Consider the following 27,041-nt stretch of genomic DNA (forward strand, 5'->3'; position numbering starts at 1 on the left):
ATTCACTAAACAAAATTAATATCATTCCACCAAGAGGAGGAAGACATTTTAACTAATGCTATCCACTTTTAAAACAAAAAAAAGCACATCTTAATTTCACCAACAGGATAAGACATAATAGGAGCAGGAGTAGGCCATCTGGCCCTTCGGGCCTGCTCTGCTATTCAATATGATCATGGCTGATCGTTTCGTGGACTCAGTCCCACTTACTCACCCTCTCACCATATCCCTTAACTCCTTTAGTGTTCCAAAAATGAATCTTCCGTGTTTTAAAAACATTTACTGAAGTAGCATCAACTATTTGACTGGGCAGGGAATTTCACAGATTTACAATCCTCTGGGTGAATGAGTTCCTTCTCAATTCAGTCCTAAATATGCTCCCCCAATTTTGAAGCGATGTCCTCTTGTCCTCGTTTCAGCCACCAATGGAAACATCCTCTCCACGTCAACTTTATCCATTCATTTCAGAATTCTGTTTATATAACATTGCTCCCCCACCTATCCCTCCAATTCTTCTAAATTCCAATTAATATAATTCTTGCCTACTAAGTGGCCTCCTTGTAAATCAACCCCGTCAACTCCAGAATCAACCTACTGAACTTCTTCTACACCCCCTCCAGTGCCAGTACATCCTCAAGCAGAGACCATTCAACATGCAGTACTCCAGGTGTGGCCTCACCAGCACCTTGTAGAGCTGCAACATAACCTCCCTGCTTTTGATCTCAATCCCTTTAACAAATGAAGGTCAAAATTCCATTTGCCTAATTACTTGTAGTACCTGCAGACCTTCTGTGATTCATGCACAAGGACACCTCCTGAGGGTTACAGTTAAAAAAGGACTATTACTTGAATGGTAAAATGTTGCAGCATCTGCACAGCTACTGCCTTTTGCTGCTTGAGTTCAAGTATTTCTGTACAGTGTGCATCTAAGAAAAATGAACAAAATAAGATATCGCAGCTGACTTTGAGGAACCCGGTGTGGAAGACCTCACAGCACAGGAGCAGATAGTTCAAAATGTAATCTTGCTTTATTTTAAATCTACAATAGTGAGTAAAGTAGGTACTTATTGGTTCTGTTTTATTGAGGTCTGTTGCGATGAAAATTTGAAAATATATATCATAGGTACTAAGTTAGCCTGCAGCAGTTTCTTTTGGGCAGTAAGGCTGCTATTTTCTGGGTCTGCAGATTAAGGTGCAAAGATGGCCTTCAATACTCAAAATGAATAATATGATACTGCTTGTCTTCATTAGACAAGTCTGATACCATACTCAAATCTGGCTTGAGATAACAACATTATTTGAAGTGGTCTTTCAAACCTAAGGTTTGACTTTACTAAGGATTCTGGGTAATCCAACAGGGTGGACAGGCAAAGTGTTTTGGCTGCAAGAGCTCCTTTTTTTGAGGTAATTTGGGTGTTGGAGCGGATTTCCTTGAATTCTAGGAGCAGTAATTACTGTTTGATAAGCTGTTGCATTATTTTGGAATTTGGCAGGGTGGCTGGGAGTAGGGGGTCAAAACAATGGCACTTTAGAAAGGAGGAAGAGACAGGCAGAGACCACATGGTCAAAGACAGTGAAAGAAACTACACTGCAGTCTGACAGAGCAGTGAATCGGCACAGCTACGGCCTTTTGCTGCTCGAGTTCAAGTATTTCTTGACATCGGAGTGCATCTAAGAAAAATGAACGAAAGAGTGAAAATCGCAGCACCTTGTCAAAGGCCTTTTGGAAATCTAGGTACACCACATCTACATTGCCCCCATTGTCCACCTCATTCGTAATGTTTTCACAGAATTCCAAAAGATATGTTAAGCATAACCTGCCCTTCATGAACCCATACTACATCTGCCCAACAGGACAATTTCTACCTAGATGCCTTGTTATTTCTTCCTTGATAACAGACTCAAGCATCTTCCCCACTAGAGGTTAAGCTAACTGGTCTATAATTCCCCATCTTTTTAAGCAGTGGCATCACATTTGCTGTTTTCCCACTCTGCCCCGGAGTACGACAAGTTTTGGAAAATTACTAGTGCACTTATTATTTCTCGCACCATCTCTTTTAGTCCCCTGGGAGGCATTCCATCATGGCCAGGAGACTTGTCTATCCTTAGCTCGCCCAACACTACCACTTCTATAATAGTGATCATTTTCAGGTCTTCACCTACCTTGGTCTCTTGTCAATTACTGGCACGTAATTAATGTCCTTCACTGTGAAGACCAACAATACCTACTTAATGCCTTGGCCATTTCATATCCTATAATTAAACGCCCCTTCTCATCCTCATGTTTAGTTTAGCCACTTTTTCATTTGATATATATTTATAGAAATTTCTGCTGTCTTCATATTGTGCTAGCTTTTTTCTCTCATGTTTTATCCTATTTTCCTTTTAGCGGCTCTCTGTTAACCTTTCAAGTTTTCCCAATTGTCCAAGCACAGCAGGAAACTGGAAATTTTGTATGCAGACTTATAGACAATATAAAACAAAAACTGGAGCACTCAGTTAAAAATAGACATCAAACCACACTTTCTAATCCTAAATGGTCACAACAATGATGCTGAAGCTCCACTGCATGCAAAGAACAGTGCAGTTGTTTCTGTAGACTAGACCGTCCAAGTCCAACAGTGGTATAGTAGGTTACAATGGGGACCAGGAACATCCCCACAGGATTCACATTAAGGCTGTTAAAACTAAATCCAAATTAATGAAATTCATCCACAGGATCAGAAAAAGTAAAACCCAGGCTTGGGAGTGAGACAGGAATATGAAGGATCAGTGCCCTTAAAACAGCTCTATGTATAAACTAGAGTAAATTTCTGTACCACACATTTGTCAAAAGTTTCCCTCCCTCAGTTTCCTGGAGCTCCACTAACTGAAAATAATCTGCTGGAAAAACAATGCTCTTTCACTCTGATCAACTGCATTGTACCAGAATAACTCGAGCATTTGCCATTGCAAGGAAACATGTAGAACAGAATTTAATGTTCGGAGACATGCTTGGAGGCAGGGAAGATGCAGGATGGGTACCCTAATCCTCTTTCCCAATTAAGCCCAGGGCAGGAGGCTTATGGACATTAAGTCCAGAGGAAAGGCTCATACTCATTACTTTCAGAATCAAGAACATTGCAGTTAAAATTGTGACTAATCCCTGCAGTTGAAAAACAACAATTTACACCAGGTCTTGCCATTAAGGGATGATTTACTTGACATTGTTCTTGAGTGGCACGTGATTATGGAGGAAGCAGCAGGGGGTTGAGTCTTGCATGCATGCGATGTCAAGTCCTCTCTGAAAAGGAGAACTGTTCCCTTGTTCAAGAGCTTCCCTTGACACACTTCGCAAGCAATGAGTGTCAAGTGATCCTCCAAAACTTGTACTTGCTTAATAAATTTAGATTGTTCACAGAAGTTGGTGTATAGCAGTTCCATCTAGTGTGTAAGAAACTCAAGAAAAAGAACCTGACACCAGAAGAGTCTTAAAATGTTCAAAACACAGGGCTAACAAGATGTATCCAGCCAGGTAACCATCACCTGTTGCCAAGATTAAATTTGTCCCCAGTTCCTTCTCTAACCCTTTGTCACAGCAAGAGCTGAATATATCTCTGAATAAAATAAATCACGAGCACCATACCAGCATATCCTGGAGCATTCTATTTTTAAGACAGTGAAGGATTGATGCTGGTCACCTGGGCAAGCAGGGTTGGGGGAGGAAAGGTGGAATTTTAAACAAGTATCAGCCATGTCTATGACCTTCTGTAATAAGGAAGCAGGCTCAAGGACCTAAATGATCTTCTACTCCTATTTCATAAGCGCGCAGTATATTGTGTCACTACATTGCTTCACATAGGTGTTGCGACTTCCATGGAAAGATGGATCCTAATCATAGATTATTGGTGAAGCAACAGGAAGAGAATAACGTCCCTAAAAACTAATGCATTTATTGCTTATATTACTGAAGGTTCCAAGTGAAAATATGCTGATATGTTATTCTAAAGCTGCATGGAAAACACATGCAGCTATGTAACTGTAAATCTACCTTCCAAGGAACTTCTACAAAAACTTGGGAGTTGGAAAACTAAAGCCAGCTACCATTTTTAGTGTCATAGACAATCTGACAATGGATCAGGACCATAGCATGCTTTCTTTTGCCATCTCATGGATGTAGATGCCATTGGCATGGTCAGTACACACTTGGCACCCCTAATTCACATGGTAAAACGTGTGTAAGCTCTGAAACCAACAAGGGATCAGGTTTTTTTAGACCGAGTTATGTGAAATGTGCAAGGATTAAATGATCACAGTAAAGAATCCTCTCAGAGTAATCTTAACATGCAGAATTTCACAATCAAGTTGAGGCAACAAACAAGTCTGAAACCGGTGTCTTAAGCTTGAAAAATGGTAATTTCACAAATATGAAGACTTGGAAAATTAGGTTAGAACATTAAGACAGTAAGTAGAGCAATAATTGCAGATATTTAAAAAGGAGATATTTCAGAGCTCAAAAAAATTCCACTGAGGTTAAAACAGAAGAATACACCATCTCTGGCTATTAAATGATTAATAGCCAAATGAAATAACAAAGGGACACATCAATACAAAGAGCAATGATTAGGTAGGTGAAACAGCAAAGCACGATTAAATTTAATGGGGAACATTAGAAGGTATAAGAAATAGAAATCAAGAAAGGGAGAGGGAGTAGCTGTAATAAAATGTTAGTCCCTTAGAGCAGGAGTTCTCAATGGGAAACAAGGAAATGGCATGGGGGGGGGGGGGGAAAGAAGAGAAATAGGTTGAGCGTATACTCTGTCTTCATGACGAAACAAACAGATTCCAAGAATATTAGAAAATTATTAGGTAAAATGCATGGTTGTAATCTTCAATTCCCTCAACTCTGGGAAGTACCTAGCAAATTATGAAGTCCTAGAACTCTCCCTATTCAAGGAATGGGGAGGGTAGAAGAAATTTCATCTAACATTAGTTAAGAAAAGGCTAGAGGATATAAAAGATAAGGTGGAAAGCAAGCTATCCTCCCCTCAACACATAACTAAACCTTAAGTTCTTGTACTTTAAATCGGAGACATTTGCACAATGTGAGAAAACTACAGGTCGCTCACTTAGGAAAAGTACTCTTTATGCAGAAGCAGAGTGTGCATGAACAAAGTCTGCATTCAGGTGCATCAAGTAATTAGGGAGACAAAAGTAATGCTGGCTTTTTAAAAAATCAAAGGGGGATGGAGAATGGAAATAGGAAGCTTACTACAAGTGTAAAGGACATGTGAATTTTTTCGGCTCTTCATACCTGGAGCACTGCATCATTATATTCTAGGAAAGATGGACTACACTCACATCAGAAGCAGTTCAGACAAGATTGAGGAGGTTGAATCCCAAGAATAAAAGAGGCCCTTTTAGGACAGGAAGGTTGAACAGGTTGGGCCAGTGCCTGTTGAAAAATGAGGGGTGATCTTTTAGAAACGGAGATTCTGAAGCAGCAAGAGAGGACACGTCTCTCTTGTGGAGAAGTCAAGAATTAGCAAATGAGTTTCAACATGAAGGGTTCTCCAATTTGAAATGGAGCTGATTGATTCAGTGATGGAGGAAGTGATTTATTTCCAATTGAGGGTGATACCCAACTTAGAGGTCTCTCTAATGACTGCTGAACTTGTCCTGAGTCAGAGGAGATCTCAGTTTGAAAGATGCTGTTGAAGGTGCTTAGCAAGTTGTTTTCAAAGGATCTTGGAGTAAACAGCATAGCCACTGCATACTGGTGGTTGAGTGAATGAATGCTTGCAAGGCAGTGGATGGTGTGCCAATGACGTAGGTTGCTTTATCCTGAATGGTGCAAGCTTCTGGTACTGCTAGCTGTACCCATTCACGCAAATGAGTATTCCATCACATTTATGCACTTGTGTATACCCACATCGCAAGGACATCAGAATTTAGAGGCAGCAGCTAACCATTACCTGAAGGGCAATTTAGATGGGTAATGAATGCTAGCACCGACTGGATTCTTCCTCATGCAGGAAAAACAACTTTGGAGTCAAAGTCAGTGTTTTTGCCACAGAATACTAGTATCTGACCTGCTCTTGTAGCCAAACTAATTTTTTTATTTGCATGCCCAGTTCAGTTCGTGGGCCAAGCTGACCTCCAGGAGATTGACTTCTTTATTTCCTTGCTGTCAATGACATACATGGTTAAAGGCTTTCAATGGTAGCCCATTACTTTTACAGTTGTCACTCATCAGGTGAAATGCTGACACAAATTGCACTGTAATCTGAAGAGCTGCAAGTCTAACAGAACACAGCAATAACTGAACATCTCCAACTTTGAACTGGAGGTTGAAGTGAAGGTCACTGAAGCAGCAGCTACGGTGGTCAGGCTTGACCACTTTGCCCTCAGAGATATCTGGCCTCCAAACACCATAATCACTTCCTTTTAAAATGCCAGCCAATAGTGTTTTCAGTTTTACTAAGGTTTCTCATTACTCACTGTCAAATGATACCATGTTAACCAAGAGCAGCACTCTCCCCTCATCTCTGGGAATTCAGATCTTGTGCTCATGTTTGGAGCCAGTCTGTAATAACATCTACAGCCGAGAAGCCCTTCTGCTCAGGTGAGTTGCAATCAGGTTATTGATGATTAAATGCTGCTCAATAGCACCATCAACAAAATCTTTTTATTTCTGAATAAGATGAGGCTAATGACATGACTATCAGCTAGATACAGATGAAATTTTCCCAGGTCTTTTCAGAATAGGAAATGCCTGAGGTATTTCCCAGCATCAGATAAATACCAATGTTCTTCACTGAACTGGAACAACTTTGAAGTACAGCTTGCCTATGGAGTAACTTCATCTCAGCAGAGTATTGCCAGGAGCACAGCCTTTGCTGTATCTAGTGTGCTCAGCAGTTTTGTGATGATGTCCATTGTATTGAAATGGCTGAAAATCTGTTTCTGATGGTGGGGACTTGAGGCAAACACAAAGCATTTTTTTTTGGTCTTTCTGCCTGAAGCAAGCTACAAATGGTTGAGTTGCAGTTTTTGTACCCAAATTCTCAGCTTCAAACCGATAGATGTATTCATTGAGCCTACTCATGAAAAGGAATGGTGACACCATTCATGATTGGATGCGGAAGGACTGAAGAGCTTTGACCAGTTGATTGGAAAATGTCACACATTGTTTCCATATTGACCAGGCTACTTTTTTAGTGCATTTTATCAACTGTAAGAACAGCATCAAGATGACTACGGAACAGAGACAAAGATGACAAAAAGAAAAAACTAGTTTTAAATTCAGTTACCAACATGGGAATTAGTTAATGCTCTGCCACACAAGGTCACACATGGATATTATGGCAATCCTCAAAATGCTACTTCCATAATTTGCAGTTAGGGAATAAAAGAGTATCCTACTCTGAAGCTAGCGCAAAAGACAAAGGAGAGGTCATCAGTTCTAGAGGCTGTGCTCAAAGAATCAAAATCATGTTTTGTTGGTCTTGCCCAAAAATACTCAAATTTACCAGACTTGTCCTCAATGCAAACAAAAAAAGCACCTATAAATTTTGTCCAATGCAAATTTACAGCCTTGGGTGTTTTAGCATGCAATTGGATTATCCCAAGAATCCACAAAGTCCTGCTTCAATTACAATCCTCAAAACAAAGCCCTCCTTTGCAAAAAGTTTTTATTTCTTTTAATCCTCTTGAGCAAATCATGAAGTGCAACAAAATTAAGTAACACCCAAGAAATTTGGGACGAAAGTTTAAAACTAGTATTTGGCAAAAAGCAGAAGCATCACAGAAGTGAAAATCAAATCTAAAAGCTTGAACACAAACTGAATGCAATGCTGGTGGGTTTGCTGACAGGAATATCAATGTGCGCCTTGGCAGGACACTTTGGATAAGCAATTATTTAATAAAAAAATACCCCAGTGATGTCAGTCTTGGGATTGGCAAACATTTTCATGATATGTGGAGGATATGCATTAGAGGAGAAATACCTATGACAAAAATTTCAAGGTAGTCAAGCTATTGTGTTGGAAGATAAATACAACTGATGAGTATCCAGTACTCCAATCACTACAGTCCAATTTCTGCTATGGTATGGGCCTGGAAATTCAAGATGGCCATATTAAATCATGATCAAAGTATTTTCCTAATGCAGTTTCAGGTGAAGAGTTACACAGCCAATACAAAAATGTTCTGGAAGCTCTTTCCTGACAAAAGCTAAAATTACAACATGAAATGGCTTCATCACATGCCATGAAAAGTAACAATATAAAAAAAGGATGTGATGAGCATATGCAGAATTCAATTTCAGGTTATGCAATATGCATACAGCCAGATTAAACATTTAAATACAATAGATGTTTTTTTTTAAATTCAGACATCACTGGACAAGAGATCAATCTAGACAATACACAGATCTTCAGCAGACAACCTTTGAATTAATTATAACAGCAAACCATCATTAGAACAGTTTGCAATTACCTTGGCTGCTTGATAGCTAGAAGATGTGTCACAAGGATCAAAACAAGAAAAATGAATATGCTCCAAGGAGTTCAGGATTTGAAGTATTAACCTGAAAGTTTATAGAAGCCAACTGAAAATCCTTTCAAAGTACATCAATTTAAAATGGTTTCTCACTGAAAGCCTTCCAAATGAGAAGACAGCAAATTCTTCTAGTCTTGCTCTTGAAAAGTCAGACAGGAGTTAAGTGGAATTCTGCTAGGCCATTGAAGGTCCACTCTTTGAACCTTCACTACAGCTTAAGAAAAATTAAAGCTTTTGCTCTTGCCATGCCTTGTGTACTTTATAAGCAATAGCTTAATGATAAAAATTGCCCAATAACTGAAGGCAGAAGACATCTCAGCATAAAAGAATGAAATACACCATTGTGATAATAGCACCTATCTTCCTTCATATAAAAGAAATCACCCAAGTGCATCTTCGGTATCCAGGAATTAGTCCTTTTGATCCTTTATGAAATACTTCACAAAAACAAATATTTTTCCCCCTTCATCATAAAACGGTCACACTTTGGAAGTTTGATGTCGATAAAGCTCCATCTATGGGCAAAGCTGCTCAAAATCAATGCAGGGATGACTCTAAGAATCCAAACTTTTCAGGGGCTGAAATAAGCATTTATATTAAAACCTTGAAAAGTGACAAATCTTCCAAATGACTTAGAAAGCATGCACAACACACACTGAAAGAACGTAACTTCAAACCACTTTTCAACTAGAATCTAGCTGATAGTTCAAAAGGCACATTTGAATATTTCCATGCTTTTTAAAACAAACAAAAGTTTTGCTTTATTATGTACAATTTTTAAAGACCATAGTTTCAAAAAATTTAGAAAAAGCTAAACTGCTTAAAAGGTTATGCCACACTGGAGTATTTTCCAAGCACTACCCAACTGACAAAAGAGCCCAAAACTACCACACAAAGGCTAAAAGTTAGAAGGTCCAAAGTTACTGGGGTATGGAATTTCATTGGTGCATGGAGGTTACCCACAATATAGGAGCCATCTAAATTTAAAAAACAAACAATCTGGCTGATGCATGCATGCCTAAACTCAAGTGCCTTTATGGGTGACCTACCTGAAGATCATTTATTACCTGGAAAGACAAAATCCAAATCTTACCCCATTGCGTTCATAGCACACACTGCCTGAAGTCTGACCAGGAGATGAAGGTTTCAGCCCAGATTTGTTCTCAAGGTTAAGGGGAGCAGCACAGACAACCTGGACATACCATGACATAACAAAGAATAATGTCAGGAGGGTATATGAAGGCTTTCCAGGGGTTGAAAATGCCACTGGTCAAGGCCCTAGGTCTCTATTTTTGGGTTTAGACCAGCAGAAAATATTCCTCCAATTTCTAATGAATTGGTTGAAAAACTGTGATGTTCTGTTAAAGTACTGGATTTCTGCCACTGAATATCTTATTCATACAGTAACATCCGGTAGCAGTAATTCAGTACTGAAACAGTAATATCAGATCTGCAATGGCCTGACAACCGGAATATATTGGCATGCCCATTTCTAAACCACTACATTCAACTTTTCAACCCCTGATTTCCAGCTGATTTGTTGGTTAAAAAGTCTTTCTTTTAAAAAAAAACAGGTCAGTGGTTGCTAAGAAACTATTTAGTTGCTGACACCAATCAATAGCAAAAAATTTACTCTTCTATTAAAAGGTAGCTTACTCACCATGAAGGTATAGTTTCCTTCCTTCAATCATGAAAATAAGTTATCCTCCACATACCATGGGAAAAATAGTGATACAATGGAATAGTCATTACAGTCATCCGTTCCTTCAAAAGGTTCCCAACAGGTTATACAAAGTTCCCTTCCATATACCCATATTTGCAGAAAATCCCTTCCAATCGGAGTATGATCAGTGTTATCAATTTCAAAACGTACTTGACAGAGCAGGTCAGACCTGAGCTCATTGAAACTAAAATCATGAAAGCTACACAGCTTTCTCCTTCATGATACAAGATCCCAATTACTGAAATACGATCTAAATTGGTACACAAAGAAATACGTAGTATTATTTCAAAAATGGAGGTCTGGAGAATATACTTTTTCATTATCTTCAATGATTTTACACCCCAAAAGTAAGAGATCCAATCAATTTACGTTTTTACAGGTTAGCCTGTCAAACTAACATCCCCATTAATGGCCAAATCACAGTATTTACAAAGTATGAAGATTGCATCATTGCAGTCCATAATCATCTCCAAGGAGATTTTTTTGAAAATCAAGGCAGAGCCACCTGGAATTTAGATATTATTAGGAATGAGTTAACACAAGCATATCTGACCAGAAAAACAAAAGGCACAATTGACTCACCCTGTTGGCTGATACTCAAGCCACAAGAATGACATTAACTAAATCACAGAAACTCTCATATCTAAAACAACAGAACAGATCTAACAGCATACAAACAGCTACTCTACCCTACCCCTTCATAATTTTAGTCAAGTAAATTCCCTATCCAACCCCACTAAGTTCAGAATGCAGATTAAAATTCTTGTGCATCACAATGCAAGTGTTCTACACTCTTGTGAACACTACAGACGAGGCCTTATTGGAGTGTAGAGTACAGCAAGCCTTTGTCCAGATTTCACAAGAGGGAAATCTTGACCAACTACAACTGCGGACACTTTATTTTAAGCTGTTGAAAATAGCATTAACAAGAGTTAAGGAATGGAGAGAACAAAATACTCCTTTGAGAAAACAAGAGTTTGACAAGGACCAAGACAAAACACTTAGAATAAACAAGATTCCTGTTTTCTTTATTCCAATAACCTAGAAATGGTGTTATAATAGTTCAATGATCAGCTGCAGGACTTTATCCTCATTAAATCATCTTTTCTTCAGTTTAATAGGATTAATCAGACTTCAAAATAAAAAGCTATTTTCTGTGCAGATCCGTCACTTGCGCTTGACTGATGAGTTGGGTTACTAGCTCAGGTATGTCACCTAAAATATCCTGGATAGGCAAATTTTGTTTTAATTTACTGAAATCCAACCACAGTTCTGCTTCTTATCCTCAAAAAGACAATCAACTTGCATCAGGGGTCAAGAATACACAACACCTAAATCATGACTAGCAGACTAAAGCCTTAACCTTTTTCTCTACTAGTTTCTCAGATGTCATCCTTATCTAGCTGATGTTTCTATGCAGGCAACTGTATGAATGGCATAGACATATCCGCCACTGAGAACTCCTGTGGACCACCATATGCCAGGTCAGCACAATAACCAATTTGTTAACAATGATAGCATAGCAACATAAAGACAACTAATATGCACTGGCCAAGTACACTAATGATTGGTTTTTAAAAACTGACTGTACTATAGAGAACCTAGAATTTCAATTTTAACCTGACATTTCAGGTTTGGACACAAGGTTGGGAAGTTTTATAGGTTCTTTCCTCAGTTTATTGTAGGTTCTCTATGGTCATCTATTCACAAAACAATATGATTTGTTGCATTTTTGTCTGCTTTAGTACAGGAATATCAAATGACTGGAGGTGGGGTAGAGAACAGGGCAGGAGGGAAAAGGCTATTAGGGATCACAGTAAAACCCATTTACTTTAATAATCTCAAAATGAGAAGCCTCAAACTTGTTTTGACTAGAGGATAATGAGAGCAAGCAAAGTTTGCAATTCTGAAAATATCTTCCTCCCCTGTCAGATTGGCTGCTCAAACAGGAAGCTCGCTCTAAGAGGCAACCTGTTCTTTTCCACGATCCTACTCCTTTAGTGGAGGTGGAGATCTTTTCCATGATCCTCCTGCTTTAGTGTTAAGCAGGGCTGCCTTCTGAACAATGCCTTTCACATGAGACAAAGTTTACGGTGGGAGTTAAGAGGAGGAAAAAAAGAGGGAAGATAGGCTCGGTTTCAAGCAGAAATTTTAAAAATCTTGGTGCAATTGAAGGTCAAATTCCTTGAAAAAAGCCATATCCTTTTGGTTATTTTAAAGTCTGCATGCCTGCAGAACTAGGAGGTCCAAATGTCAGGCCTATTCAGACCCCACCATCCATGTGCTTACAGACTGTATATTTATACAGCATAGTCAATAAGACTGATGTGTGTAACATCCTAACTTTTTTGGGCCTCGAACATAAGCAATATGCCTAGCAGAGAAGAAGCCCACCTGCAAATCCTTTAATAAAAAAAAATTTGCTTCTGTTAGTGAACGACAGTGTGACAGTCATATTCAAAAGCTGTAGCACAATTCCCACAGTGAAGATGGTCCAAATGTTCAGTGAGCAAATGATGTTCTAACTAGAGACAACTTAAAACTCCCCTCTTCCAAAAATACCCACTTCCTTTAAAAAACAAAGAAATTTGGACTAAAAACAGTGGCGGTGATCCTGGTTATGTCATAGAAGAATTAATGTTGTTTTTGCAAATGTCAGTTGCATAATCACACTTCTAAAGAGCTCTTTGTTCACTTGACCACAAGCCTTATCACCTACACCAAGGGTTTGTTCCCAGAATTTTTGAATTTCTCTATACACACTTACCTGACAAGAATCTTCACTATTGAAATGCAAACATCTCTCTATAGATTTAGATTTGGATACAATTTACATAGAGTTTGACCACAACACTTTATGGAGATTCTGTTCAGTTATTTTCATATGTATGTAGACACATTAGAAGTGTCCTCTCTAAATCAAAGTAGTTTAACTTCTGACATTCCCAATTTTCTAAAAAAAAAGTTGAGAAATCTAGGAGGGCAGCCAAAGTCTTTAGTACAGGTGTTCTACAATCAAGAACAATGTCGTAGCACCTTAGATTTCCACCCCAAAACTTCAGACACGACAGACTGAAAAGTCAAGAAATTCCACTGGGCAGGCCCAGCAAGGAATAAGCTAAAGCATGATACTACTTTGGACTCAAGTATTTGCACTATAAAAGAATTGGAGAACAGGCGCAGGAATAATAAAAGCCCCAGTAACGAGAAGCTAAACAGAATGATTCAGAATAGCAAAGGTGCTTATTTCAATGGTAAGAGAACTGTTACGAAGTAGGAAGATGCTAAAAGAGCTTTGACAGCAATATTCAAAACTCTTACCAGAAATTACAAGTCTACTTGGGACAAATTAAAGCAAGATGAATGGAAGTGTAATTCTATTGATGATCAGACAATACAACCCAAAAACATGAACAAATTGGAGGACTGACTGGAACCAAAAGGATGAACAACATGCGACTGAGGGACTGAATAGTTTCTAACATCTCACTGATGGTGATTATATAGTGGAAACTAATTCAACAGAGAACAGATAATGAACGGAGTAGAAAACCACTTACAAAAGGAACAGCTACAAAGCAGAAAAAGGCAAACCATCCTGGAACTGATTCAACAGAACATTGGCAGATCAGTTGGTTGCCAATTCTGACTTTTCCATCAACCACTCCCACTCAAACTTTAAATCTTTCCCACAGTCTTTGTTTAAATTTGAAGCTGAAGTTTGGTTAGTTAAGAGCTCCTTTAAAAAGGTGTTACTCAAACAATGAATTTTGTCAAAGGAGAAACAGAAGAGCCAAGATGGGGAAAGTTCACGCACACAATTTCCCAGGAGTAAGTCTGGATGAGTATGATAAGAGGAAGAAAGGGTATGGAGTGTGACAATAGAAAAGGCGGGCGAAGAACATCACCATTGCTTACTTAGGTTAATTGAGTCAGAATGCAGTTATTGACAACCCAAACAAAAAAAAACGATCAGGAATGCTATCGGGTTTCTTCTGATATAACTTTGATATGACGCGTCTTACACAAAGACTCTTTGCTTCCAAGTTTGCACAGAACAGAGCCATCAGGATTTTAGAGCTTGGAAATAGCAAACACGTCATTCCTTTGTTTCAAAGCATAGATGTCATTTGGGGCTTTACACATGTGAAATTAGACCAACATATGTCAAGACACCAAACCAGACAATTTTTCTTTGTCTGCATCTCTCATGTAGTGGTACTAAGTGTTTTTTCAAAACAGTACAAACTCAAAACTCAACATTCCACTTGAGATTTATTGGTTTAAGGGGTGACCAATGGTATGTGGAGAACAAAGTTTAAAGCAGCAACCTTTACACCCACCCCCACTTATGAAAGCGTTAACATTTGGGATTTGAGAAAGATCAGTCTCGCTGCATGCTTCCTCAACATTCAAATTGATTTTAAAAACTGGTTAAAAAAAGTGACTTTTTAAAAAAGTAGAGAGACTGGATGTAGATATGGCATTCATACTAGACTCAGGATATAATATTACAGAATGCAACTGTAAACATTTGATGGAGAAAACAATTCCCAGGTTTTCTAAAAAATATCTAGTTATGAACCAATGTTAAAAAGACACTTCCAGATTATTCTAACTTGAATGATTCTTACCTGTCCTGTAATCCTTTCTTCAGGCAAAATTTCAGGCTTCACTTTTAGCAATTTCACAGCAATTGGTTTTCCAGTCCGTCTGTCAGAAGACACTTCAAATTCCACATCATCTGCAGATCAATTCAAATTAACCATTATCCAGCTTCTACTAGGTCAAGTGAGAAAGTTTATAGTGGACATACAATGGAGTCAGGTCAGTTCCTGCTGCTTATCCCAAAATACCCTCGAGAAGGATGAGTCACCCCAACCCAATGCAGGTGATGTATGTAGTTAAATACAGTTAGGGAACATCAGGATTTAAACCAAGTGACAGCAAAAGAATGTTGATATTAGTTCTAAGCTCCACACCATTCAGACTTGGAGCAGAACTTCCAGGTGGGTGTTCCCATGCATCTGCTGCCCTGATCCTGTCACATGGTACAAGTTTGGAAAGTGCTGTTGAAGGAACTTTGGTAAGTTGCTCCAGTGCAGCTCGAGTTTTGTACCACACTGCTACCAGAGTTGTGAAAGCACACAAAGAATGCAGTGAGTGAGGTGCCAATGTAACAGACTGCTTTGCCCTAGATGATTTTGAACTTCTTGAAGACAATAGAGTTTCACTCATCCAGACAAATGAGCAGTAACTCATCAGTCCTAACCTGGACCTTCGAGATAACGGAAATGCTTTGGGGAGTCAAGAGATGGGTTACTCACTACAGAATTCCTAGTCTAACCTGCTATTGTAGCTGCACATTTCGTTGGCTCATTCAATTCAGTTCCTGGTCAATGGTTTATCTCCCTGCACCCCACACCAAAAGGATGTTGATACTGGGACATCCAAAAATGTTAAGCACTGCTTGGTGAAAAATGACACCTTTCAATTTTCTGACGATCTGACAGACTGGATTTGGATTGGCTTTGCATTGCATTGCGTACACAAAACACCTATGGGTAATTTTCTATAGCGTCAGACAGATATATCACTGTTGGAAACATCTTGGTTTGGGACACAAAGTAGATTAAAGCACCAAATTATTGCCAGGGCCCACCATCTTGGCAATATCCAGTACCTTCAGTTGTTTCTTAAACTACATGGGCTGAAGACCACAGGTTGTCAAGGTAGATCATACATTTAGCATTTCTGGTTGAACATGACTGCAAGTGCTTCAACCTCATCTCTCACAATGCATGTTTGGGTTCCATTATTACAGAATGGGAATATTTGTGAAATATTTGGCTTCCATAATTATTTCATTGTCCACCATAATTTCCGACGATGTGGGAGGACTGCAGTTTACCTCTGCAAAGGTTTGAAAAGTCAGCCATTACTAAATTTTCCATCAGCGTTGGTATGTTTAGTATGTAAGTACCTACAATGGCAAATCATTCAAATATGGCAACTGAACCATAACTGTATATGATTCTTTGTGTATATAAAATGTGGAAAGAGGTCTTCAGCCCATCAAGTTCACAGACTCTCTGTACAGTATTCCACCTGGATCCATTCCCCAACTTATCCCGGAGGCCTTGCATGTACCAAGGCTAATCCAGCTCACCTGCACATCCCTGGACACTACAGGCTAAGGTTTAAGTTTGCTTGCTGAGCTGGTAGATTTGTTCTCAGACGTTTTGTCACCACACTAGGTTAACAGCGAGCCTCTGATCAAGTGCTGGCGTTCTGTTCCGCTTGCTATTTATCCGTCTTGGTCTGTTGTGATATATGATATCACTTCCGGTTCTTTTTCTCCAAGGTTGATAAATGGGATCCATATCCATGTGTTTATTAATGGTGTTCCGGTTTGCCAGCCAGGCCTCTAGGAGGTCACTTGCATCTTTGTTTAGCCTGTCCCAGGATGGATGCATTGTCCCAGTTGAACTGGTGTCTACTTCGTCTGTATGGATGAGTGATAGTGATATCAACCAGACTAAGACACAAATAGCAAGCAGGACAGAACACCAGTGTTTCATTGGAGACTCTATGTTACCTAGTGTGGTGACGAAACATCTGAGAACAAATCTACCAGCTCAGCGAACAAACTTACAACCTGAACTACAAATCTTCTCAAACAAAAAGTCGCAAACTACAGGATAATTTAACACTTCAAGTTCACCTAACCAGCACACCTTTGGGTTCTGGTAGGAAACCAGAACATCTAGTAGAAATCTACACAGACTTGGGGAGAACACAAAAACTCCAAAGAGACCCCACCCAAGGCTGGAATCAAACTTGGGAGCCTAGTGCTGAGATGCACAGAGCCAATGAATGAACCGCCACACCACTGTTCTGCGAGCGTTTAATTACTGATTTGTGTCTTAATGTTCCAAGTATTCATTACTGGGTCATGGACGTCACTGGGTGGGCCAGCATTTATTGCTCAGTCCAAGTTACATTGGGAAAGTGTTGATGAGGTGGCTTCTTGAACAGTTGCAGTACTTGCACTATATTATTAGAGGGTGATAAAATACTAGCATAAGACCAGTTGGGCTGAATGGCCTGTTTAATGCCATATTTTCTACATAATCAAATTGGCTCTATTGCAAGTTATAATATTCTTCTCCCACCATTAACAGATGGAGGAACTTTGCATATTACTTTGAGATGTTAGTTTTGACCATTTTACAGCTTGCAAAATAAGACAGACATGGCCAAATATTTTATACCTCCAACCTCAACACTCATGCAAATATTTTTCTTTTATAAAATGCAACCTGAAATAACAGCAAATGACTTAGTAGCATGATGGATGCAACAATTAATGGATATACATCAAATACTCGATTGTATCTGTTTTTACTTTTCAGGTCTGCTAAACAAACATTATGAAAGAACGGCAACACTAAGGAAGAGTTTTTTTGTTTTACAGCAATTCCTATTGTAATAAATCAATGCTGCCATAAGCCATGTTTTAATGCTTACATTTCATGGTGTTATTTCATGATTGTTTAATAGGTAATTACATTGTCCACATTCTAGAAGTAACAGGTATTCTTGCTTAAAAATCAACCTAAACTAGTCAAATTGAATGAATCTGAAAACAAGTTATGGTTTCACTTGTTATATAACAACAGAGTTCCGTTGCAAAGAATCAGTTTTATCCCAAATATACTTAGTTGCTGTAAGAGGGGTAGAACTGGTACAGAATACATTCGAACGGTGAATATTTCTTACCTCCCACTTTGAGATCTTGGAGATTCCCACTATATTGAGAGCAATGGAAGAACAATCTGGCTTGACGTTCAGTGCACTGGATAAAGCCATATGATGCCAGCAGCTTCTCAATGATGCCTGTTTCACGCAAGGATCCTGAGGTACCATTAGCAAAACCAGAGTGGCCATTGTTATGCAAGAGGTTCGGATCAAAGCTCATCTGTTTGGGGGCAAAAAAGGTATTTTTCCCAAGTCAACATCTGAGGAAACATGGATCTCAAATATCTTTAAATAGCCACTAGAAATCCGAAGCACGCTGTAACTAGAGGGATCATTTCATTGAAAGAAATCAGGACATTTTCCAAGTAATAACTCAAGCATTGAAGATTTAAATATTAATTTTACCAGAACAGTGAACTGCTGAAAAACTCAGTCAAACAAATAATTCAAGCATGAAGTACATCAAATGCAAATTTTTAATATGCTCATGCAGAGACAAAATAAAACAGTTAAAATATAAGTACAGAAATTGTTCGTGGCATGCTGGGTCACTTAAAGTCAAATTAGTCAGCTCAGTTCTTAGGTTACTGCAGTTTAGAGTTTAACTGGTTGCCTTTGTAACTAAAGGATGTGGTAAAGATTTTAAGAAAAAAGGCATTGATGAAATTGTTAAAGTTTCAAATAGCATGACATACTGAGTTGGTATATCAGTGTGTTGATATTACTAAGGCCATTGACAAGTCTAAACCATGCAAATTTCTGACAACTCTTTAGTTTTACATGGGGATCATTTCATGGATACCTCAGTTTCCTCGGTTTAAAGAGGAATACAGAACTAAAAAAGTTTGAAAGATTTAAGTACTGTAAAATATACAGACAAGTAATAATACTTCTCCAAAAAGGAAGATACCTCATTCATTAAAATTGAGATCTTTGATTAAACATACATTGCCACTCAAACTACAAAAAAAAGTCTGAAGATTTACACAAAACCAATACTGCAACAAGTCCAAGGATTAGCTAGAAGTTCAACATGCAGCTATATTAATCAGTATTCATTTAAGAAAACAAAAACAGATTTTAGTTATGTTAAAAATGTACCACAACACATCTAAAAACAAAGTGAGAAAATAGCGAATGCTTCCTAAGCAAGATCAAATTTTAGGATCACAAACTGCAAGATAGCAGCTGCTGTGAAGCTTAGACTAACTTTTGATAGCTGAGAGGCCCTTTTTGATCCTCACTTTTTTTGGTGGAGGACAAAGCCTATTGCATTGCTACCATGCCTAACAACGTTAAAAATCACAACACCAGGTTATAGTCCAACAGATTTAAATGGAAGCACACTAGCTTTTGGAGCGAAAGCTAGTGTGCTTCCAATTAAACCTGTTGGACTATAACCTGGTGTTGTGTGATTTTTAAACTTTGTACACCCCAGTCCAACACCGGCATCTCCGAATCATGCCTAACAACTGCTGCATAAGGCTTGAAAATTCACAAGCTTTTTTTCCCCCAAAACAATTTAATTTTTTGTTTTAATGCACTGACCCTGGAGGCATTTAAATTGAGTCACTGGAAAAAAGTTAAGGTAACAATCTGTATTTTTATCTCCCAGCAACCCATATCTTGTGCAGAGGGCAGGTGAGCCCCAGTTTTGTGTCTCCAGTTCTGGCAAATCTCAAAGGAATTAGAACATGATGCAATATTTAAAAATCATACTTGATTGGACAATGGCATCTTTGGAACTTCAAAAAGGTAAAAAGTCCTACAATATTTACCAGCTTAACAGACTACCAAACAGATCAGGTTTCAGAGATATTAATTTTGATTATTGTAATGAAACAGGTATTTAAAATATACCTTTAAAACTTTCTATTCCCAAGCTAAATCCCAGCTAAAACTTTTTTTTTTTTTTTAAAAAAGTGCACTAGACCCAAAACATTGATATGAACTGTTCTCCAAATCTGCTGACTCAAACAGTGGGGTTTCAAAAAAATTAGTTTTCCAGCAATGCTGTACATTGCTCTTTAATTTCCCATCTGCTGTTGGTTTGAAATCCATTACCCTAATAAAAGAACAGAGTCAGAATATGGAAACAAATGCTTTGGTCCAACTCTTGCAAGTTTCCCCTCGATCAAATTTCCCTAGTTCCACTTGCCTATATCCCTCTATACCTTTCCAATTTATCTACCTGTCCAAATATCTTTTAAATGTTGTAACTGTACCTGCATTTACCACTTCCTCTGGCAGTTCATTCCACATACAAGGGATGCTTTGTGAAAAAGTTGCCGCACAGGTCTCTTTTTAAATCCTTCTCCATCTTTAAAATATATCTCCTAGTTTGGAACTCCCCCAGCCTAGGGAAAAGACCTTGTTATTGACCTTATCTATGCCCCTCATGATTTTATAAATCAAGGTCACCCCTCAACCTCCTATGCTCCAGTGGAAAAAACTTCCCAGCCTTTCCCTATAAACTCAAACCCTTTAGTCCCAGCAACATCCTGGTAAATCTTTTCTGAACCCTCTAATTTAATATCATCTTTCAAACGTTTTGAGGAAATACAGTTATGTCCCATATAATTCTAATTCAGGCTTTCAGCTCAAAACAGACACTGGAATCAATGCCTTCTTTATAACAATTCAAGTTACATTTAATTTAACCGAGAGAAAGGTCAGCACTTTGCATTATGTACAAATAAATAGTGATGCCATGACACCAATATTTTCAAATTCATATTTTAAGAAACATTAGGCTTCAGGTCATGCAAGTTCATTTACTCCCTAGTCAAGCCAAATTGTAATGCTACTGTTACTACATGCTGTTAGTAACACTAGTTAGGATCACTAGTCAATTCTTCCTCACTTACTGATCTCTGATAAAGAGGGATTCTCTTCTGTTTTTTAGCACTGATTGAAGCAGAACGTGAAGTTGAAAGAGGGCGGGAGCGTGTGCTAGGAGTTGGAGGAGCAAGATGCTCTGAAGACATTGAGTAGAGACTCTCCATCTGGTGCATGAAAGTATAGCATTATAGAACAGATCCATAAAGGTCGGTTGACAACTACACTAATTAATAAGCTTCAATTCTCTTCAAAGTGGGAAACCAGTTAAGTTTCTATATCAAGGGATCACAAACCACTGCAAAAATATCTCTCCATATAAATTACGAGAGAATGCAAATGCTGAAACTAATGTGATAACTGTATGAAACAGTTATCTACATTGAGCCAACAAGCTAATTTGGAGAAGCTGGGTAATGAGACCAGCAAGGTTCTTGTTTCATTCCTCAACCTATTAGGTTTTATAAATTAAGGGTGCCACATGGAAACTCAGTGGCCTTGACAATGATTCAGCCAAAAGAGAAACAACAAAGTGGCAATGCTTTTGCCCATCAGCATTATATTTAAACGGCTCTGATGCTCACTTGAGCAAGCACTCTGGGATCTTGCACCCAAATGCAGAAGGAGCTGTTAGGAGGAAAAGGAAGTAGCTTCTTTTAAATCTATCATTTCAAATGCCTCTGTAGTTCATCCAATTGTACAGCTTTAACACAAACTTATCTAGTCACAACTATTGAATGATGACTCGTGTATGAACTTCAATTGGCACCTTGCTTCCTGTTAAAATGGCTTGTCCCATGTACTTTAGGAGCAACATGAGCCACAGCTTCACCCCAACTCTGATGTTACCCTCAAATTACTAATGCCCAGCTTACGGATTTTCACAAGGTGGGAGGAGTGCCCATAGTGTGGACATAACAGCTTCTGGGGAGTTTGCTGCCAAATTGTACAGAACATATCCCAACATCTGCCAGGATAGCTTAGTTGGAAGGGATAGTCAGATCTCCAGGTCTACTTAAATTCAATTCAAAAAGAATGAAGTGTAGTTTGATCAATATCTTGCACTTTTAAATTTCTAAAATCTCCAACAACAAAATTAGAGAATGGTTGACAAGAGGTGTACAATTCTGTGGCTCATCGAAATTATAGCTTATTTACAATAACTCAACTGGAAGAATTGAAAAGCAGGCTTCGCTTATTAAAACTCCTCAGGGGAGGGCTCATTAGAACATCTCTCTCTTGCCCCCTGACCTTGCAAATCAGCAGCTGCACAAGGGAAAGACTTTCAGTGAAAACTTTCAACATGTTAAACCATGTCACTACCATATAACACTTTTGTGAACATGGGAAAAAGTAGTGCTGGTTTAGTTAAGCACCTCTTAGACATAGGTCAAAAAGCAAAATCCAACAGCACATTTATCCAAACAGAAACATATATATAGTTGGTGCACTGTTACAAACTAGGAAGGGCGTGGGTCAGAAACTGACTATGATCAGGTGATCACCTGCAAAAAAAGTTACCAAACGTTACTACTTAACTACACTCAATCACTAGTTATTTTTCTGTTAGACATAGCTCCAAGAAGAAATTCAAAAAAGGTAAAAGCAGGGCAGTTGGAGAAATAACATTTATCTTTGATATTCAATTGAGTTTTAAGTCCAGGTCCAAACTGAATGGGCTTAAGAGCTTTTTCCGATGGCTGTAAAAACTTTAGCTCAAGTTCAGAATCACTGAACCTTACACTGTGGAAGCAGGCTATTCAGCCCAGAGTCCACATCGACCCTCTGAACAGCATCCCACCCAGATCCATTGCCCCACCTTTCCCAAGGCTATCCCACTTAGCCTGCTCATCCCCAGACGCTATGTTGAGAATATCTGGTTCAACAATTTCACACTACACTCACTGCTATTAATTTCAGGCAATAGGCGCTGAAAACGATTTGTTATCCATTAATCACTCCTATCATTTACAGTCATGGTCTTTTTATCACATCCTCCACCATTCCCTTGTTTATAACCTGCATTTTTTTCCAGTTCTCGCAAGAAGTGTCAGCAAACTGAAGCCTACTTTCCTCTCAGCATGCACAATATTTGCAATTCTTAAAACCATTCGAAGATTTTTGAAAACTTGAAATCTGCTGAAATCTTGAGGGACATACCCACTTAGAAAAAATATTTTAACAACAAGATATTAAAGGGAATTTCAGTTACTAGTTTCTGGGTTTGAATCATTCATGTGGCAGCATGCCACTTCATTAATAGTAGTTAACAGCCAGGGAAGATCAGACTGCATAGTTCATGAGTGTATTACATGCCAAGGAAGTTGTTTCAAGCACTGGAAATCAAAAAAAGTATTGATGTCAAATCCTATTTACACTTTATTTTGGCCAAGATCAATAGATATTATTAAACAAACATTAAAGTTTGTATCTACAGTATAACAATACAAGTCCTGAACAAATCAGAATAAGCTACACAATGCAGTGATTGTGTGTACCATCCACAATCTCTACCACTTAAGTTCCATATTTAAAAAGGGTTTGTCACTTACAACTCAAAAGCCACCAACCATGGGATTTCTGCATTTCTAAGTTACTATTTGTAGCCTGGCCCATCACAAACTTGATACTATTCTGCAACTTGTGCAGCCAACACAAGGTAAATGAACTAAATCGGATTTTCCTTCAACTCTTTACAATTGACACCACACAAAACAAAGATTAAAAATTAAAGTGGGCTCAGGAAACAACAAATACTGTAGGTTGTATTACTTCACCTGAAGGACAGTTCAATTTTTTTTCCTGTCATCACTGTTACAAGACCATTTTAACCATCTATTTGTGCTGTCAAGCCATGAAAAAAAAAGTCATCCTGAACAAGCTACGAATAGCATATAATTGCAAAAGAAAGATGCTATTTCTACTTGTACTCCAACCTTCTTTGTTTGACAACTGTTCTTGAAAGCTTTTAATGATTTACTAGGAATAATATAAAATGACAATGTACATAATACATGACTGCAAGTTTTCTATAAAGCTCTTGTAAAAACAAAATCAGTCAAATGCTATTTCATCAACATCCCTTATTTGACTTTGCAAGCAGACTCCTTGGAACACAACATGGTAAATCAAATCAATGGTCACAATGCAAGAAACATTTGTACAACACTACCAACAGCAAACCACCCAAAAAGGTTACATTAGACAAATGAATTGCATAACAGCCACAGTAGACCACAAAATCATTCTGGCATAACTGTACGAACTAGAGCACCACTGCAAGGATTGAGAGAGATCAAAATGAACTACAACACCACAATTCCTACAGCGACAACAGGCACTTATTCACAGGTTATAGATAACCCATATTAATAAACCCTTATAACCTCTGTCAAGGAATACCTGCTCCGAAACTGGAGAATTAATGAGGCCAAAGGCTATTAAAAACTACTTGCTGTACCCCTGGTCCACAATCAGTTGTATGGCAATGGCTGAGAATTAATGTTTTTACATTGAGAGTTGGTTGATTTTTGCCAATTTATCAGAGGCAATTTTAATCAAAGAAACTGTCGATTTGCTTGATTTCCAAAAGAAGCAGAGCAGAATCCTTCATTACAAAAAAAAAGAGTCATCATCCAGCTATAATCCTTAGAACAATTCTGGTTTAATCCTTTATTCTGAAACAGTATTGTGAAACTAAATCTACAAAAAAGTAAAAGGCTAAGTTTTAAAATCACGGACCTTCCATGTGGAAAAAGATGAACAGTGTAAATCCAATAATTCAGGCTAATTTTGCATAGAAAAGTGCTTAATCCAACAATCTTAAGTATCAAAGTCATTTTAAAAGTTAGAATTTATGAAAATAAGACTACTTAATGTGCATTTCAAATCAATGTAATTCTAGTACCATCAATGGACAAGAGTTGTATGATTGCAAAACGTTTGGGTCTCTGTGCCCAATGCAATTATCTTGAGGTTGGAAGGACAATGTTTGAGGGAAGGCACAACTTAAGATCAGATCAGAGTGGTGCTTGAAAAGCACAGCAGGTCAGGCAGCATCCGAGGAGCAGGAAAATAGGCATTTTGGGCAAGAGCCCTTCATCAAGAATAGAGGCAGGAAGCCTCTCAGGTGGAGAGATAAATGGGGGGTGGTGGGGCTGGGGAGAAGGTAGCAAGGAGTACAATAGGTGAATGGGGGTGGGGATGGAGGTGATAAGTCAAAGAGGAGGTGGGAGCAGATAGGTGGGAAGGGAGATTGGCAGGTAGGACAGGTCATGATGACAGTGCTGAGCTGTGAGGTTGGTGGTTAAGCCCACATTGATGCCCTGCGGTTGAAATGTTCCGAGGCGGAAGATTAGGTCTTTGCACTAAAGGAATGTGTGTGTATCGCCTAACTCCAAAAGGTGATGTGTAACATGGAAACAAAACTTATAAATAACACTGCAGAAAGTTCTTTGAACAGCCAAAACAAATTGAGGTTGCTTGATTTCAATAGGAGTCAAAATGAACCATGTTTAGCAATCAATTAAGCAAAACTCAACTATTTTCTCCTTTTCACACAAGAGGCATTTAGAAACAAGTCCAATAAATAGCTCCTTTAAAATGTGACAAATTTTAAAGGCAATGACAGAGATATGGCTGCAGGATGACAAATGGAATCAGAGTTAAGTGATATAGGAAGCTTGGGAGATGGTTAACGAGTTGCTTTGTCAATTAATCACATGAGCACAAAAGAGAGGCATGAGCGAAGTCCAGGAAATCAGATTCATAAAATGGTTTGGGTATTCACAACAGCTTTCCAGAGCAATGCTGTGAACCCCGCAAGAGATCCAGAGCGGAGAGTACGGGGGGGGGGGGGGGGGGGGATGATGGGAAGCAATAAAGTAGGTGAGAGGAGGAGCAGAAGAGCAAGCAAAGAGGTGGGGGGAGAATATAAGCAAGCTAAAAATCAGGCTTCAGGAGAGGTTGAACAAGTCTATGGATTAAAAAAAAAGTTGCAGAGAAGTTTTTCATGTTATTTGAAAGCAATCAAACAAAGTGTTCAAAAGCATATTGGATCGAGCCCATGCAAAGTTAACTAGTAATACACAAGAGATTTATACATCCCTACCAGGGGAATGTTCAAGATTAGGATGAGATAAATAGGGCTATCCTAAGCATATATGATTTGGCCCCAGACAAAATGATATCAGGTTTGAAAAAGAGAAACAAAATTGATAGGTGGCAAAAACATTCACGTGTGAAAATACTTACTGGATGAATAAATATTCTTTTAGAATAATTTTACATTGCCAGGAATGTTTTAAAGTTCATAAGAGACAGTAGGGAATGCCCCAAGCGCTCCTCAGATGGATGACAGGCAGACAATGTTGAAGATAGAGATGAAGCTCAGAAGGTTTAGATGTTTCTACTACAATAAGTTGGGTTATGAAAAAGGTGGAAACAGCACAAGTGTAGCTGAAAAAAAAACTCCTCTGAAAGGAAAGGTTCTCCCTCTGGAGTATTTGGTATAACATCGCAAATTGAAACAAAACAGACGCAAGAATAAAAGAACATTCGCACACTAGCCAACATGGATAATAATCACTTTTTTGGTTGGCAAGATGCAATGAATGGTGCACCACAAGAATAAGTGGTGGGATCTCCAGTTTTTACAATCTGGGAGACTTCGAAGGAATTGAAGGTATGGGTCCCAAACTTGCTGACAATACAAAGTCCCATCTTCATAATGAGGATACTCTCCATTATAGTATGTGGCACTACTGTGCCAAATAGGACAGACCTCATAACTCAAAAGCGAGCATGCTTTATGGCCAAACAATCTTGTAGCCGCAATCTTGCGCAGCCTCCACTCTACCAATGACATCAAGCCAGGATCTCTTCCCTGGAGCAAAGAGTGCAGTAGTGCACATCAGGCACAGTACTACACATACCTAAAAGTGAGTTAACAATCTGTGAAGCTGCAAAGGATTACTTCCATATTAAATTGTGGAAGTAGGAACTAAACATGTGGGAAGAGGCAAAGCCACAAAACATCCAACTTGTCTCAATACAAAAAGACAATGCTGAAGCATTTGCATCCACCTTCAGCCAAAGTGTTGAATGAATGATCCATCTCTCCCTCATCCAGAGGTCCCCACCATCTTAGATACTAGCCTTCTGCAAATTTGGCTTACTG

The 27,041-nt window shown here is 38.6% G+C and overlaps 1 protein-coding gene across 6 annotated transcripts in view; it reads right to left on the minus strand.

The window, feature by feature from the left end:
• Positions 1-27,041, minus strand: part of csde1 (cold shock domain containing E1, RNA-binding) — a 97,373-nt gene that overhangs the window by 64,700 nt on the left and 5,632 nt on the right. For 3 of the 6 annotated variants that reach the window (XM_087973716.1, XM_087973711.1, XM_087973714.1), the window contains 4 exons: positions 20,893-21,030; positions 18,047-18,245; positions 14,899-15,008; positions 9,635-9,733 (listed from right to left, as the gene is read on the minus strand). In XM_087973716.1, coding sequence (XP_087829842.1) covers positions 9,635-9,733; positions 14,899-15,008; positions 18,047-18,245; positions 20,893-21,030 — 546 coding nt within the window. The remainder of the gene's footprint in view (positions 1-9,634; positions 9,734-14,898; positions 15,009-18,046; positions 18,246-20,892; positions 21,031-27,041) is intronic. The other 3 variants (XM_087973717.1, XM_087973715.1, XM_087973712.1) reach the window with 2 other exon arrangements.

The sequence above is a fragment of the Chiloscyllium plagiosum genome, unplaced genomic scaffold (assembly GCF_037043375.1).
Source record: "Chiloscyllium plagiosum isolate Xiang-an unplaced genomic scaffold, Cpla_swu_hap1 HiC_scaffold_26, whole genome shotgun sequence".
In the NCBI taxonomy this organism is placed as follows: domain Eukaryota; kingdom Metazoa; phylum Chordata; class Chondrichthyes; order Orectolobiformes; family Hemiscylliidae; genus Chiloscyllium; species Chiloscyllium plagiosum.